Source organism: Rhineura floridana, chromosome 4 (assembly GCF_030035675.1).
Source record: "Rhineura floridana isolate rRhiFlo1 chromosome 4, rRhiFlo1.hap2, whole genome shotgun sequence".
NCBI classification, from domain to species: Eukaryota; Metazoa; Chordata; class Lepidosauria; order Squamata; family Rhineuridae; genus Rhineura; species Rhineura floridana.
In genome coordinates this window covers 50,738,619-50,752,347 of record NC_084483.1, presented here as the reverse complement: position 1 = coordinate 50,752,347, position 13,729 = coordinate 50,738,619, and the positions used below count along the sequence as shown (strand labels likewise).

The window sequence follows — 13,729 nt, the reverse complement described above, 5'->3', positions numbered from 1 at the left end:
GCATACAGTATTATAGGCCCCCGTAATAGTTACATTATGTTACACTGGTCGGGGCAGTGGCAGGTTGTTTGATTATAACAGTTCTCTGGCCTTATATCAATTTTGTATTGGTTAAGAAAACAGATTTTTTTCCTGCCTGAGTTAAATAGCATTTTGAGAAATGTGCAGGGGATTTTGTAAACTGTACCTTTGTGTTTCTCTGTGTCACATTACCAACATATCAACACTGTACATGTATTCTGCTTCAGGACAGGGTTTGGGCTACTCTAGAGCTTTTGTGCTCAGCCATCTCAAGCAATTTTTTTCTCCCTCTGCCCACAAGAACCCCACTGATTTGGGCAGCAGTAGCAAAAAGGGGGGGGAATTAAAGGATACACAGTACTGAGGTGGGTAGAGAGGTTTATACCTTTCCACCCAGCCCTGCACCCTGGTGGGGATGAATATAGCTCCCCCCCATCAGATTTATCATTTGATGAATGGGGAAGGGGCAATTACTCCCCTTAGCAGATCTGCATGGATACGCTGGGGAGGGGGTATGGATACCTGTTGTGTCCTACATGTGTGTGTGCATAGAAGAGGGTGTGGTGGCCACACTAACTGCTGACATGTGGCCCCCAGAGTGCTGGCTGAGGGTGAATATGGCCCTCAGATCAAAAAATGTCCTGCCCTTGTCTTATACTATTAAAAGGTCTTGGTACAATGTGAGGCTACTCTGCTGATTTTTAGTTATCTTTAAGACAATTTTTTGTTGAAAAATTGCTGTTATTTTGACTTTTTGTTTGCTGCCATGCAATCCTTTTGGATGAAGGGTGGGATAGAAATTTAATAAATAACTCTTTAATGGGGGCAGAGATTCTTAGGATCACATTCCATAGGAGTAAACCAGCCTTCACTCCCTTCTAATTTAATGGTGATATTTGTCAGTGCGTTTCCTTGGGAATATAGCTTCTTTTGGAACTCATAATAAACATAAACAGAGATACAAGAAATGAAATTGTATTAATTTGCATTTACTGTAAGAGCCCATTTTGTGGGGGAGCCATAGAAATTATCATCAAGGGTAATTAGTGGGCTTGTTCTGATTTGTTATCAACATAATTAGAATGTACGTCTGATATTATTCCTTGTTAAAATGCTAACTCAGGTTGTAACATCATTTACAACTTCTCATAATAAAAAACCTTTGTACAGAAGAGGTGTTCTTACAAGTTATCTTGGGAGATGGTTAGCTATCTCTGTTTTTAGAACTGCACATTTGATTATCTCTCCTTCCATTCCAAATGCGCAGTATAAGCCACATCTTTGCAGATTTGGGCAACAGTTGTGGACTGGCCTCTCTACTTTCAGCATACATATATTAATATATACACAAATGCTAACAATTAAGGTGTGATTTTCCATTATCTCACTAGAGGTGGCAGATGCCCTTTTTTAATGGGAAAGTGTTGAATGGCAATTTAGGCAATTTTGTAGATATAAATTTCTACATCACCTACAAAATATATATTTTAATTTTAGATATCACAAATAAGTATATTCAGATCTAATGTCTATTTAATAAATAATATTCTACCAACAAGAGTCATGTATTTGAAGAACCATTCTACTGCTGGATTTCACTGCTGCGCTACACTTATTACTGGTGCGGGTTGTGTTAAATGGACTGTGTTTATTGGACCATTTATGGGCCATGTTTTGAGGATGTGGTTCCCATTGAATCGACAAGCCTTCCCCAACTTGGTGTCCTCTAGATATTTTGGACTACAATTTTCATCATTCCTAGTCAACATGGCCAATGGTTATCCTATTTTGCATTAAGTGATATATAAATTGATGATGATGATCACAATGATGGGAGTTGTAGTCCGAAACATCTGGTGGGCACAGGGCTGGGAAAAGCTAGAACAGACAATATGTAATATCCCTGGAATTATTAAAAATAAGATCAATATACTTCTTCAGATTTAAAGCAGTAGACTATATCTGTACATCATTTAACATCTCCATAATTAACTGAATTAATATCTGCAAACATTTTCCTTAACTTTTGAGGAGTGTGACATTCCTGTGTCTCTGGGATTACCACCTCCTGATTCCCAAGTGCCTGCATCAGGAAATCTCCAGGAAGTCCGCCTCAGCTTCTCAGATATGCCCTCTGAACCACAAGCTACAGCTCCACCACCTTTTCCCCAAAAGGTGACCACTGGCATAAACAGTCTGTAAAATTGGTATAGATATAGAATAGGACCGTAGTATGGTAGCACGCTTGGCAAAGCTGTCCCATGGAATTCTGATTTCCAACAAATAAACTTTATTATATACAAGATGTTAAATGTGATAGTAAATGAATAAGTTGATATTGTCCCTACCTGTCCTACCCCACTAATCCCAATGAAATCCTCCCCAACCCCCCAACACTTATAAATGTTATTTTCTTGATCCCTATTCCTATCTGTCAAACCACAATGGTTTTTCTCTTCAAAACTCCCCTCAGATTTCTCACTCACACACCTCCCACCTGTCAGTCATATCTCATCTGTACCTACTAACATTCATTACTGTTATCTTTTCGGCGCCAGGTCAAGAGTTTCCTCTTCTCCCAGGCGTTTTAGCATGTGTTTTTAAATTGCTTTTTAAAAATGTGTTTTTAAATTTGTATATCTGTTTTTAATGTTTTTAACAACAATGTTGTGGCAACGCGGAAAAGGGCTTTTTCTGTGGTGGCCCCCGAACTGTGGAACGATCTCCCAGAGGAGATACGCCTGTCGCCAACGTTACTATCTTTTCGGCGCCAGGTTAAAACTTTTCTCTTCACCCAGGCTTTTTAACATGTCTAGTATGCGCTGACATTGTTTTAATTTTTAACATTTTAAAACTTTTAATGTGTTTTATATTGTTATACGTTTATTGTATTTTCGATGTTTCTTGTCTTGTGAACCGCCCAGAGAGCTTCGGCTATGGGGCGGTCTATAAGTTTAATTAAATAAATAAATAAATAAATAATTGTTGTAAACCACCCAGAGAGCTTCAGCTATGGAGCGGTATACAAATGCAATCAATCAATCAATCTTAACCCTTTCTTACCTGAACAGAATTTCAAAACAGTTTTAAACATAGAAATAATTCTGATTTCGGAACAAGGAGCCGTAGTTTGGCCACTTTAATAAATTGATCTTGGTTAGATAACAGGAGTAAATTTTAGCTTGATCTCCACATTAGATGGGTATTGTCAGTTTCAGGTACTGTTTTGGTCCAAGTGTATTTACTCACTATTGTGTTGCCAGCATTATATTTTTTAGGCGTTGGTTTCTCCCGTAGCCTTTCTTTTCATTTTGTGGAAAAAATTACAAATTATGGGTAGTGATGGGGAGGTAATTCTGCTAGTATATAGTGAACTATGATCGAATCACTGAGTGTATATGTACTCTGCAGAACAACCTGATTAATTTATCACTCTCAGGGCCGATGCAACACATACTGCTGCCTGACACAGAACCACCGTTACTTCTCTGTGCATCGCCCCCATGCACCAGCATCTTCCTCCTCCTGCACAGGTGTGCTGAGACTTTCCAGAGCCTCCCATTTAACAATGCTTCATTCTGAGAAAGACTATTATTTTTATCATTATCATCATTTGTTTCTCGCCCTTCACCCAAAGGTCCCGGGACGGATTACAACAATTTAAAAAACAACATAGGAAACACAGGGTTCTTCAAGAGTGAGATATTGCAGGCCCCGACAGGTACCACTGCTGCTGCTGCTACGTTGCTCCAATGGCAGCAAATATTTTTTAAAGTTTGGGAGTAGCAAACTGTTAACATTTAAATTTAACCATTTTCTATGGTTAAACTTTAAACTGTATTTGCTGAGGCAAAGTGGAATGGCAGTCTGCTAGGCCACCTCAGCCAGAATGCCTCATGCTGAGGAAAGACCCTTTCTCAGAGTGGCATTCTGGCACAGGTGCCACTGGAGAGCCTTGTAAAAGTGTTGCCATCTGCTTTGCTGCAGTGGCCAAGCAGTGGTAGCAGTCCCAGAAAGGTAAACAGCAGTGAGTATATGAATGCCCAGGTGAGGGTGCAGAAATCCTATGCCCTTTGAATTACATCACCTATGAAGATTTCAGTGTGGCTAACTGGGCGGGGCAGCCCTTATCTCTCTACGGTTGCAATATTTTTTATCAGAGTGTAAGCCCCATTCAACGCAGTGGGAATTGCTTTTAAGTAAGCATGCCTAGGATCGGGCTGCACATTTGCTTGACAGAAACAGCGTCTTGACTTTTGTATCTCTCTTATTTTTCAGATTCGCAAGCATGTGAATGACCTCTATGAAGATTTGAGAGATGGACATAATTTGATTTCTCTTTTAGAAGTTCTTTCAGGAGACACCTTGGTAAGCTCTTTAATCTTTGTTTGACAGCCTTAGGCCTCAGTGTGGTTGCAAATTTAATTGATCTTGTTGTTGGGCTTCTCTTTTAATTCAATGTTTCCATAACTGGGGGAATTAAGAGCAAGTTTCAGAATGACATACAGTTAATGAATTCTGAAGAGTTTAGCAATATTGTTTCCTGTTTGTAATTGGAACACTTCTTTCTAAAATGCACTTGCCTTTTCAAGTCTATGCTTTAAAACAATCTGGAAAATGTGGGATGCTTAAATATTCCTTCCTTTTAAATATCACAATTTACAGGTAGCAATGGGGTGGGGGTGGGGAACATGCTCCCACCTGAAATTGTCTTAACACTCCCTTCTGGTGTCATTTCCTTTCGTTGTGCATTACTTCCCTTGCTCGGCATTTGTTTCTTTCATTATATTCTTCTGTTCATATTCTTCTCTTCATTTGTGGTCTGTCTTTGCTGTCCTCTCTCCTGTCTGTTATGTTCATTAGCCAAGGGAGCGAGATTTTTTGAAGACCTTACGGTTGGTGAGTTCAACAGAAGCATGTCCGTATGAACAGCATGAGGATGAGGAGGATGAGGATAAGGGGGTAGGTGCCGACCCCCATAACTCTACTAATGTAGTATTTGAAGAGCGGTGACTGCTAACTTGAAAGTAACCTGTTAGTGTGGTGCTGTGCAGTAGTTTTATTAGAAAGAATTGGCAGGGACTGGAATTATGGGAAATGCGCCTTAATGTAGAATAATATTGGCAGCGCTGATGATTTTGGGCAATCCATCAGGACTCTCTGAAATTATGAGAAAGTTGCAGAAAGCCTTTTGCACAATTCCTTTTCTACTGCTGGTGGATTGTGCTTTTTTATTAATCCATTTTCAAACTGCAACAATTTAAAGTATTTATTTTCCTTCTTTCTTTTTTTTGCAGTGGCCATACAGCTGCGCAGATAATGCTCTTAAAGATAGTTGAATGATGCCACAAATTTAGTAAAACAATTTGTCACTGTGTCGTTTCAATTTGAATGTGGCAGTGTGATTGTGTTACATCACTTGCAACCTGATCCACAGCCCATTTAAGCTCGAGCAGTAAAGGTTCTCTATCCCAAGGAGCTTACAATAAAATTGTCAACTACTGGGGAGACAACAGTTGCAAGGGGAGGGAATAGAGAAACAAAAGGATCAAGGGAAGAATGTGGTCAAATGCAGCTTTAATCCCATGGAGTTCAGTGGGCTTTGTGGATTGCATAACTCATTGGCTGAAGATGTAATAATTTTTCCCCAATAGACATAGTAGAAATAGCTGACATAAATTTGAATGATGCTTCACCAAGTAAATATGTTGTTTTTTCATAGGATTTATTTTTATAGCAACAAATGCTGAGGTAGCATTTTTAATAATGCCTTTTGTCTTCCAGATGCGAAACAATCTACTTATAAACAGTATGGCAAGGCTCTGAGTTTTGATTTGTCCCAAACAGGTTGCTTCTTTCCTATAAGAAACTGGCATTTAATAAAAAAACACCTTTCTCATACTAAAGTCAAATGTTGTTTTGGGATGTCTTCTATTCTTGGATGCACAGATATGTGTTGCCCAACTTCTGTAATTTTGAAACTTTTGTGTATTTTACCAAGGGTCAGAAAAATATCTCAAGACCCCTCTGACTTTATTATGTCTCAGAGATATTCCTTTTGTAATATCTTGTATTTTCACTCTCAGACAAGCTTAGAATTATTTATTTTATATACTGTCTTTCTGCATACAATGCATTCAAACCATTTTCCAAATTCTGTGTGTATGTATGTGTCCACATTCCATTCATTCGAATTGTGTTTGAAAGATTAAGGCTGCACTCCTTGTGTAACCTTACCTGGAAGGTAATCCCATGGAATTCAGTGTGATTTACTTTTCATACTTTTCAAAGGCACATTTGGACACAATCCTTGAAGTACTTACTCCAGGGTAGCTTGCTTTAATGAATGCTGCCTTTGCAAGGTCTTTATTTTTCACATCCTCTGAGCTAATGCCTTTGGCCATAGTTCCACACAGTATTAGGGATAGTTAGGTCAACAGACTTGGATGCTGAGCTTCCTTCCACTGGTAAGAGTATCCTATGAACAGAATTCCACTCATGGGATGCTCCTGCCAGCAGAGGGGCGGGGGAAGCAACTTTTACCAATCCCACACTTGCTGGTCATTGTGCCTCCTGATTGGCAGAAAGGGCACTTATTATTATTATTTTTTATTATTACTCTTTATTTTTACCCCGCCCTTTTTCCAAAACTGGAACTCAGGGTGGCTTACAAATATAAACTACACATAGGTAAAAAACATACAAAAATATACAATTAAAATAGAATTAAACTATTCTTAACATTAAAACCATGAAACGTACACTTAAGATACTAAGACAATTTAAAACATTAAGAATAGGACCATAGAACAATACAACAGACCTTATGAGGCCCTATCTTAAACATCTTCTAGTCCAAAAGCCTGTTGGAATAAAAAAGTCTTTGCCTGCTGACAGAAGGATAGCAAGGAAGGGGCCATTCGTGCTTCCCTAGGAAGAGAGTTCCAGAACCTGGGGCAGCCACCGAGAAGGTCCTATCTCGCATCCCCACCAATCGCGCTTGCGAAGGTGTTGGGACTGAGAGAAGGGCCTCTCCTGAGGATCTCAACGCCCGGGCAGGCTCATATGGGGAGATACGGTCTGACAAATAGCCTGAACCTAGGCCGTATAGAGCTTTATAGGTCAAAACCAGCACTTTGAATTGTGACCGGAAACAAACTGGCAGCCAGTGGAGCTGTCGCAACAAGGGGGTTGTATGGTCCCTCTAACCAGCTCCAATTAGCACTCTGGCTGCAGCTCTTTGTACCAGTTTACGTTTCCGAACAGTCTTCAAAGGCAGCCCCATGTAGAGCGTGTTACAGTAATCTAAACGGGATGTAACTAAGGCATGCATCACTGTAGTCAAACTTAGGCTCCAAGCCACTGGAATCACTGGAGTTATGCACACATAGCACTGTGCTGGATTGTGGTCCTTGACAACAATGAGACTGTACCACAATAAGTGGTCACTGAACTTCACCTGGTGCTGTTAATTTTTGCTCCCCCCGCCCCAGTCTCATGATTCTAGACATATTATTCTAATGGAAGATGTTCACTTAAGAAATGATTAGAGTATACTTGTGATGCTGTGTTTTGAGCCTCACAAATGATATGGTTCTCTAGCTATAATGTTCAGTCTAGAATATTAACAATATGATGTCATTTCAATTTGCTTATGCTTTCTTCTGGACAACTGGGTCTCAATCTCTCATGCCAGTGGTGCTGGAGCTCCTTTTAATGCTTTTTCTTCTGGAGACTGAAGTAAAACCTCTATGGGGAAGAGCCACAATGTGGGATTTTTCCCTTGTGGTCAAGAGTTTCTCTCATTATGTGAGAATAAACTGTACTCTTAGACTTCTGGTATAACATAAATACCTAGTCCTTGACATGTTATGATTGCGGAATTGATTTTCATCAGGCTCATCCTGATAAAAAATGTTGATGTATCATGACAGCACTAAAAGTTTGAACTGGGGCAAGTCCAGGACTGCATCAGTACCTGGTATTTGGGGGCAATTGCCAGGGCTATGACAGGCACCTTTAACATCCCTTCTCTATAAACATTTTTTGTGTGTGGCCCACAGTTCAAAGCAGCACAATCTAGCCACCATTTTCATTTCCCGCAATGTCGGTTTAAAACATCACTCTAAGGTAGTATGGGAAATTAAAGCGGCAACTTAACCCAGCTGCCTGGTGCTCCTTGGAGCACTGCTGCTGCCTGTCGCCTCCAGGTAAACCCAGGAGGGCCAGCTAAGAGAAGAGGAGCCTCACTAGCAAACCCTTTGACTAGGGCCTCCTCAAACCTAGAACTGTCCCAGATTCAGGCCCTGGGCAAACCCATAACAACAATGAAATGCAAGCTGCACTTCTGGGCAGCCGTCTGACTAAGCAGAAGCACTACTAGCAATAGCAGAGGGGCATGGTGGAGTTTTACCACTCACCTGATCTCTGGTCAGTTGTGTCACTGCTGCTTACCAGGAGGTCAAGAGGGAGGAGCAAGTGGTGGTGAGGTGGGTGCTAAGCAAATGCGCCAGCAGAGCCAATCCTGAGATCCCACCAGTGCATTTGCATTGTGCCAGCCTTGCCACCGCCTCATCTCTCCCTTTCCTCGTAATAATGTGACCAACTGGAGGCCAGGTGAACTGCAGTGCCTTACCACGCTGTGTGCTACCAGCTAGAAACCTGCTAGGAACGAGGGTTGCCAGAGGCTTACCATTGGTATTTTTTTCTTGCTTGTGTTCTCCCCCCCTCCCCCCGGCAGTGTACGTGTGTCTCCAATCCACTTACTGGACTGTGGTTCTCAATACCCAGAGCCATAGGACAAAACTCAGTAGGAAGGAGGATTGTTTGAAAGTACATGAGAAACAAACAGCTGCTCCTATTGGGCTCTGGGTATTGGGGAGCATCTGTCAATGCTCAGTGGTAAGGAGGGAAGCTTGCACTTGCCTTGGGGAGGGAAAAGCAGCTTGAGGGTTCCTGCAGGCATATGTGCAAATAAGCCCTTGTTTTATTGGCTGGGTTACAGCATTGTCTGAGGAAATACTCATTGCTGAGCTGTAGAAGTGATTGTGTTGTAGCATACTTCGGCCCGTTACTGCAAACATTAGTGAAAAATTTAAAGTCAGGAAGAAAAGCATTAATATTTTGGATTGTACAGTCACATAAATATTAACTCCCCCCCCAGTTATTCTTTGATAGCTAGTGAATGATGTCTTTTCCTGTGTAATTCTTCCTCTTTGTGATTTTACACTAACTGCTTACATTTTGCCATATTATCATTAATCTGCTATATAGAATTTGTTTTCCTTAATAACTTACTTAGCTTTCTTCATGCATGTTTTGTTTTGGAAGCATTTCTAAGGAGTAAGTTGTACTATCATGTGATAATGATTGAAATTCTACAATTAAAAAAAATATGGGGCTTCTTCCACTGTCTACTTGCCTCTACAGTATCCTGATTAGAGATCTTAAATCCATGTGCTTTTCTAATCCTGATGCAACATTTTCCACATGTGTATTTCCTAGAAATTGACTCTATGTGCTGCTTCACACATTGTGCATGTTTTAAATGCAAAATGTGGATGTGACAAATGTGTTTGCAGATAAATATACTTGTCAGCAAACCGTGATTAGTTGCAGCTCCCTGAATGGGAGCCAAATTGGGTTTAACCCTGCATAATCTGTGAAATGGCTTTAGGTTTTACTCTTTACATTACTTCATTTAAGGAAAAAAATGAATAATAGGGTGCATACCAAGCATGTACCATGTCTCCTTTGGTACATTTTTGGTGCAACCTAGCAAACATTACTCTTCTTTTAACTCCATGCATTTCAGTGATAGAGAGCCCATGTGGTATAGAGGTTAAGGTGTTGGACTATGATCTGGGAGACCAGGGTTCGAATCCCCACACAGCCATGAAGCTCACTGGGTGATATGGTAAACTCCCTCTGAATACCGCTTACCAGGAAAACCCTATTCATAGGGTCACCATAAGTCGGAATCAACTTGAAGGCAGTCCATTTCCATTTTTCATTTCAGTGGTGTAGGAAGCCCCAGAGACTGCATAACAAAAGTACATTGAATTGCTCACAAAGGGTGTGGTCCAGGGATGTGTGTTGCAATTGCAATCACTTGATAATTTTTCCTTGAAGCAACTTACCTGACTAAGGCTTTAATCCAATACATGTCTACTCAAAAGTAAGCTCCATTGGGTTCAGTGAGATTTACTCCCAGGTAGGTGTGTATTGGATTGCAGTTTAAGCCTTGACATAGGTTTTAAAAGTCCCTCATGTTTGGGGCCTTGAAAGCAGTTTGGAGGAGGGAGTCAGCACGAGAGCTGCTTCAAAAGAGGAGCAGTTGGTGCTTTCCTTTAAGCATTTCTCCACCACACTCCCAAACTACCTATTATACTTGAGAGAGCATTAAAAGCAGTTTAACTGGGTGAGCTGATTCTAATACAGAAGTGGATAACCTGTGGCCCTCCAGTTATTGCTGGATTCTCAGCTCCCATCAGCCTCAGCCAGCATAACAAATGGTCAGGGTTTATGAGAGTTCAGCAACAACTGGAGGTTAGCCATTCATGTTCTAATACCTTATCAAATAACACCGGTGAGGATGTGGATTGTGTGCACATATCTTCTGGATCATAATTTGTGTTTAAGATGCTAATAGAAGACATGATCCAACCCAAGTGAAGCATTGTTAAATCTCATTGCTTTCAGTGGGAGGGATGTTTAACTCTTCCCTTGATAATGAGACTTAAATGTGCTTCACTTCAGTTAACCTGTGCCCAGTATTAGAACACACGTGCTCAATAAGGTAAGTTGTACAGTCACATTGTTACTATTTTATCTTCTAAATAAGGAGGCTGAGCAGTTATGAGCAATCATTTTAGCCGAATGAATAAAAAAACTAGAGTAGAACATTCAGTCTATCTGGGCAGCCTTGCTCTGAGCTGGTTCCTCTATGTAATGCCTGCCCTGCTGAGTCCAAACTGAACTGGAACTCAACAGGCCTACAACTTGAGCCGTTCTGGATGTCTTGTGATCTAGTTAACCCCAACTCAGAATGGGCATATTCAAAATTGACATGACCTTTATGTGTAAGTGTTATTAAAGGGCTGTATTGTGGGATGAGGCATTATGTTGTTCTGCAGTTTGAACTTGAGATCCAAAATATGTGGGTAGATCCTTATTCACGTTTTGGTAGTTGTCTTTAGCATAATCTGTCATGGCTATAAAGGTCCATTTACATGGATCTTTGTGTGAGAGCATGACCTAGCTCTGACAGTCCATCGAGAGACACTGTATTGTATCTAAATGAACCAAGAGGCCACAGGGGCGGGGGGGGGGAAGGAAGCAGGACCTCTGTAAAATTTAAACCAATGTTGCTTTCCTCTACAGACATTAAGTTTCACACAAAGCTTTTAAAAAAAGTTTTTCCTTCTGTTATGAATATTTGAGAACCTTTTAGCGGTAGATAATAGTAAAAGAATAACATTTGCCCTATAACTAGCATTTGTTGTATAGAAAGCTTCACAGTCTTCATTTTCTGTTTTTAGCCCAGAGAGAAAGGTCGGATGCGTTTTCACAGACTGCAGAATGTACAAATTGCACTCGATTATTTAAAAAGACGGCAGGTAAGATATTACAATTAAGAAACAAAGTTAAAACTTCATTCCTGCTTTGTCAATAATTAATAATAGTTTGTATGTTTATGTGGTTTATATATATTTCTCAGCTAGGTATTTGGACTGAACCAGAGAAGTGGGGTTGTTTGATATCCTCACTGTCTGTCCTTAGGAAACATAAAAGTTTGTTGTTGTTGTTATGTGCCTACAAGTCGATTACGACTTATGGCGACCTTATGAATGTGACCTCCAATAGCATCTGTCATTAACCACCCTGTTCAGACCTTGTAAGTTCAGGTCTGTGGCTTCCTTTATGAAATCAATCCATCTTTTGTTTGGCCTTCCTCTTTTTCTACTCCTTTTCCCCAGCATTATTGTCTTTTCTAGTGAATCATGTCTTCTCATTAAGTGTACAAAGTATGATAACTTCAGTTTCATCATTTTAGCTTCTAGTGACAGTTCTGGTTTAATTTGTTCCAACACCCAATTATTTGTCTTCTTCACAGACCATGGTATGCGCAAAGCTCTCCTCCAACACCACATTTCAAATGAGTTGATTTTTCTCTTATCTGCTTTTTTCACTGTCCAACTTTCACATCCATACATAGAGATCGGGAATACCATGGTCTGAACGATCCTGACTTTGGTGTTCAGTGATACATCTTTGCATTTGAGGACCTTTTCTAGTTCTCTCACAGCTGCCCTCCCCAATCCTAGCCTTCTTCTGATTTCTTGACTATTGTCTCCATTTTGGTCAATGACTTTGCTGAGGTATTGATAATCCTTGACAAGTTCAATGTCCTCATTGTCAACTTATATATATATATATATATGTATGTATATATATATATATGTATATGTATGTATTTATGATACAAAAAATGGAAACAGCTCCATTCTTACATCTAGGGAGGCTTGAGGAATTCATTCTTTGCAAAATGTGATATAAACTGACCTAATCGGCATGTGCCAGCCTAATGTGCAGATCAGAATGCTGCTGTTATTTGGATTTTGCTTTGGGAATACACACGTTTGTGCTACATCATGATTTGGCTTAATGTTATATGTGAATCTGGTCTTTATCACAAGAAGAAACTGGTTTAATTGTTCCTGCAAAAGCATCTCTTGACTTGAATCTCATTTGCACTTTAATAAACCTATTAATTTTTGTGTATCTTTGAGGTTTCCTCTTCTCTTCAGATCCTGTACTGTAGCCTCCCTTCCCCTTTCTATTGGTAGGAAATCCTGTAGCAGAATATATTATACCATTTTGCTAAAAACAAAGAACTTCTTGTACATCTTGGAAATTTATAATTAGGCTTTCCATCTTGTTTAATAGCTCTAAATGTGAAGTATTTCCCCCCAGTAAAATGCAGTTTTAATAATAAGAGCAGATCAGAAAATGATAGGACACTGCAGTTTGATTGCCTGCTAAACGATATTCCCAAATAGGCTTTTGTTAGGATAAACCTCACATATCTCTCTTTAATCAGAGAATTTTTATTACAGTTTAATCAGCTAATAATTGTGTAAGTGTAGCCTAATAATAGGGCTCCCAAAGTATTTTGAACATACTGTATAAATTTGGGGAAAGTGAAGCTTAATTCTAAATCTTCAGGAGTATATTTATTTCTGTTATTTAGTCAATATGTGCACAGCTCCTTGAAAAGCTGTTAGCAGCATCAGTAGTAGTAATATTATTATTTATTGTTTAGTTCTACTTCTAAACAGGTAAAGATCGCTGTAATTTGTTTTCTTTCATTTTAATTAGCCTGCATGAGACAGCCTAGCCTTCTTGTGCAGCTGAATTATTCTCAGTGTAGAGAGTAGGGGAAGTAGCTGTGTCACTGAGAACTCTAAATGTGGTCCTGAACAGAACCCCAGATCTGCCATGTTTTCTTCTTGCCCTTTCTCCATGCGCTGGTGTTAAGAAGACTGTTAATTCCTTAATATCCCTCTAGTTCTGAACAGAAATTGCAGGAGAGTGTTTCCTCCTCTGCAAGGATTCTGACTCTGCCATAGAGAAGTGTTTTCTGCTTTGCCTGAAAAACAAGAATGAGAGATGCAGCCCACGGTGTTGTGTTTATTATTGCAGTTAT

At 39.9% G+C, this 13,729-nt stretch overlaps 1 protein-coding gene across 27 annotated transcripts in view; it reads left to right on the top strand.

Moving 5' to 3' along the window:
- The window catches only part of DST (dystonin), a 467,794-nt gene that overhangs the window by 149,071 nt on the left and 304,994 nt on the right, over window positions 1-13,729 (top strand). For 14 of the 27 annotated variants that reach the window (XM_061623014.1, XM_061623029.1, XM_061623015.1 and 11 more), the window contains 3 exons: window positions 4,300-4,389; window positions 4,885-4,983; window positions 11,562-11,639. In XM_061623014.1, the coding sequence (XP_061478998.1) occupies window positions 4,300-4,389; window positions 4,885-4,983; window positions 11,562-11,639 (267 nt within the window). The remainder of the gene's footprint in view (window positions 1-4,299; window positions 4,390-4,884; window positions 4,984-11,561; window positions 11,640-13,729) is intronic. The other 13 variants (XM_061623016.1, XM_061623006.1, XM_061623004.1 and 10 more) reach the window with 2 other exon arrangements.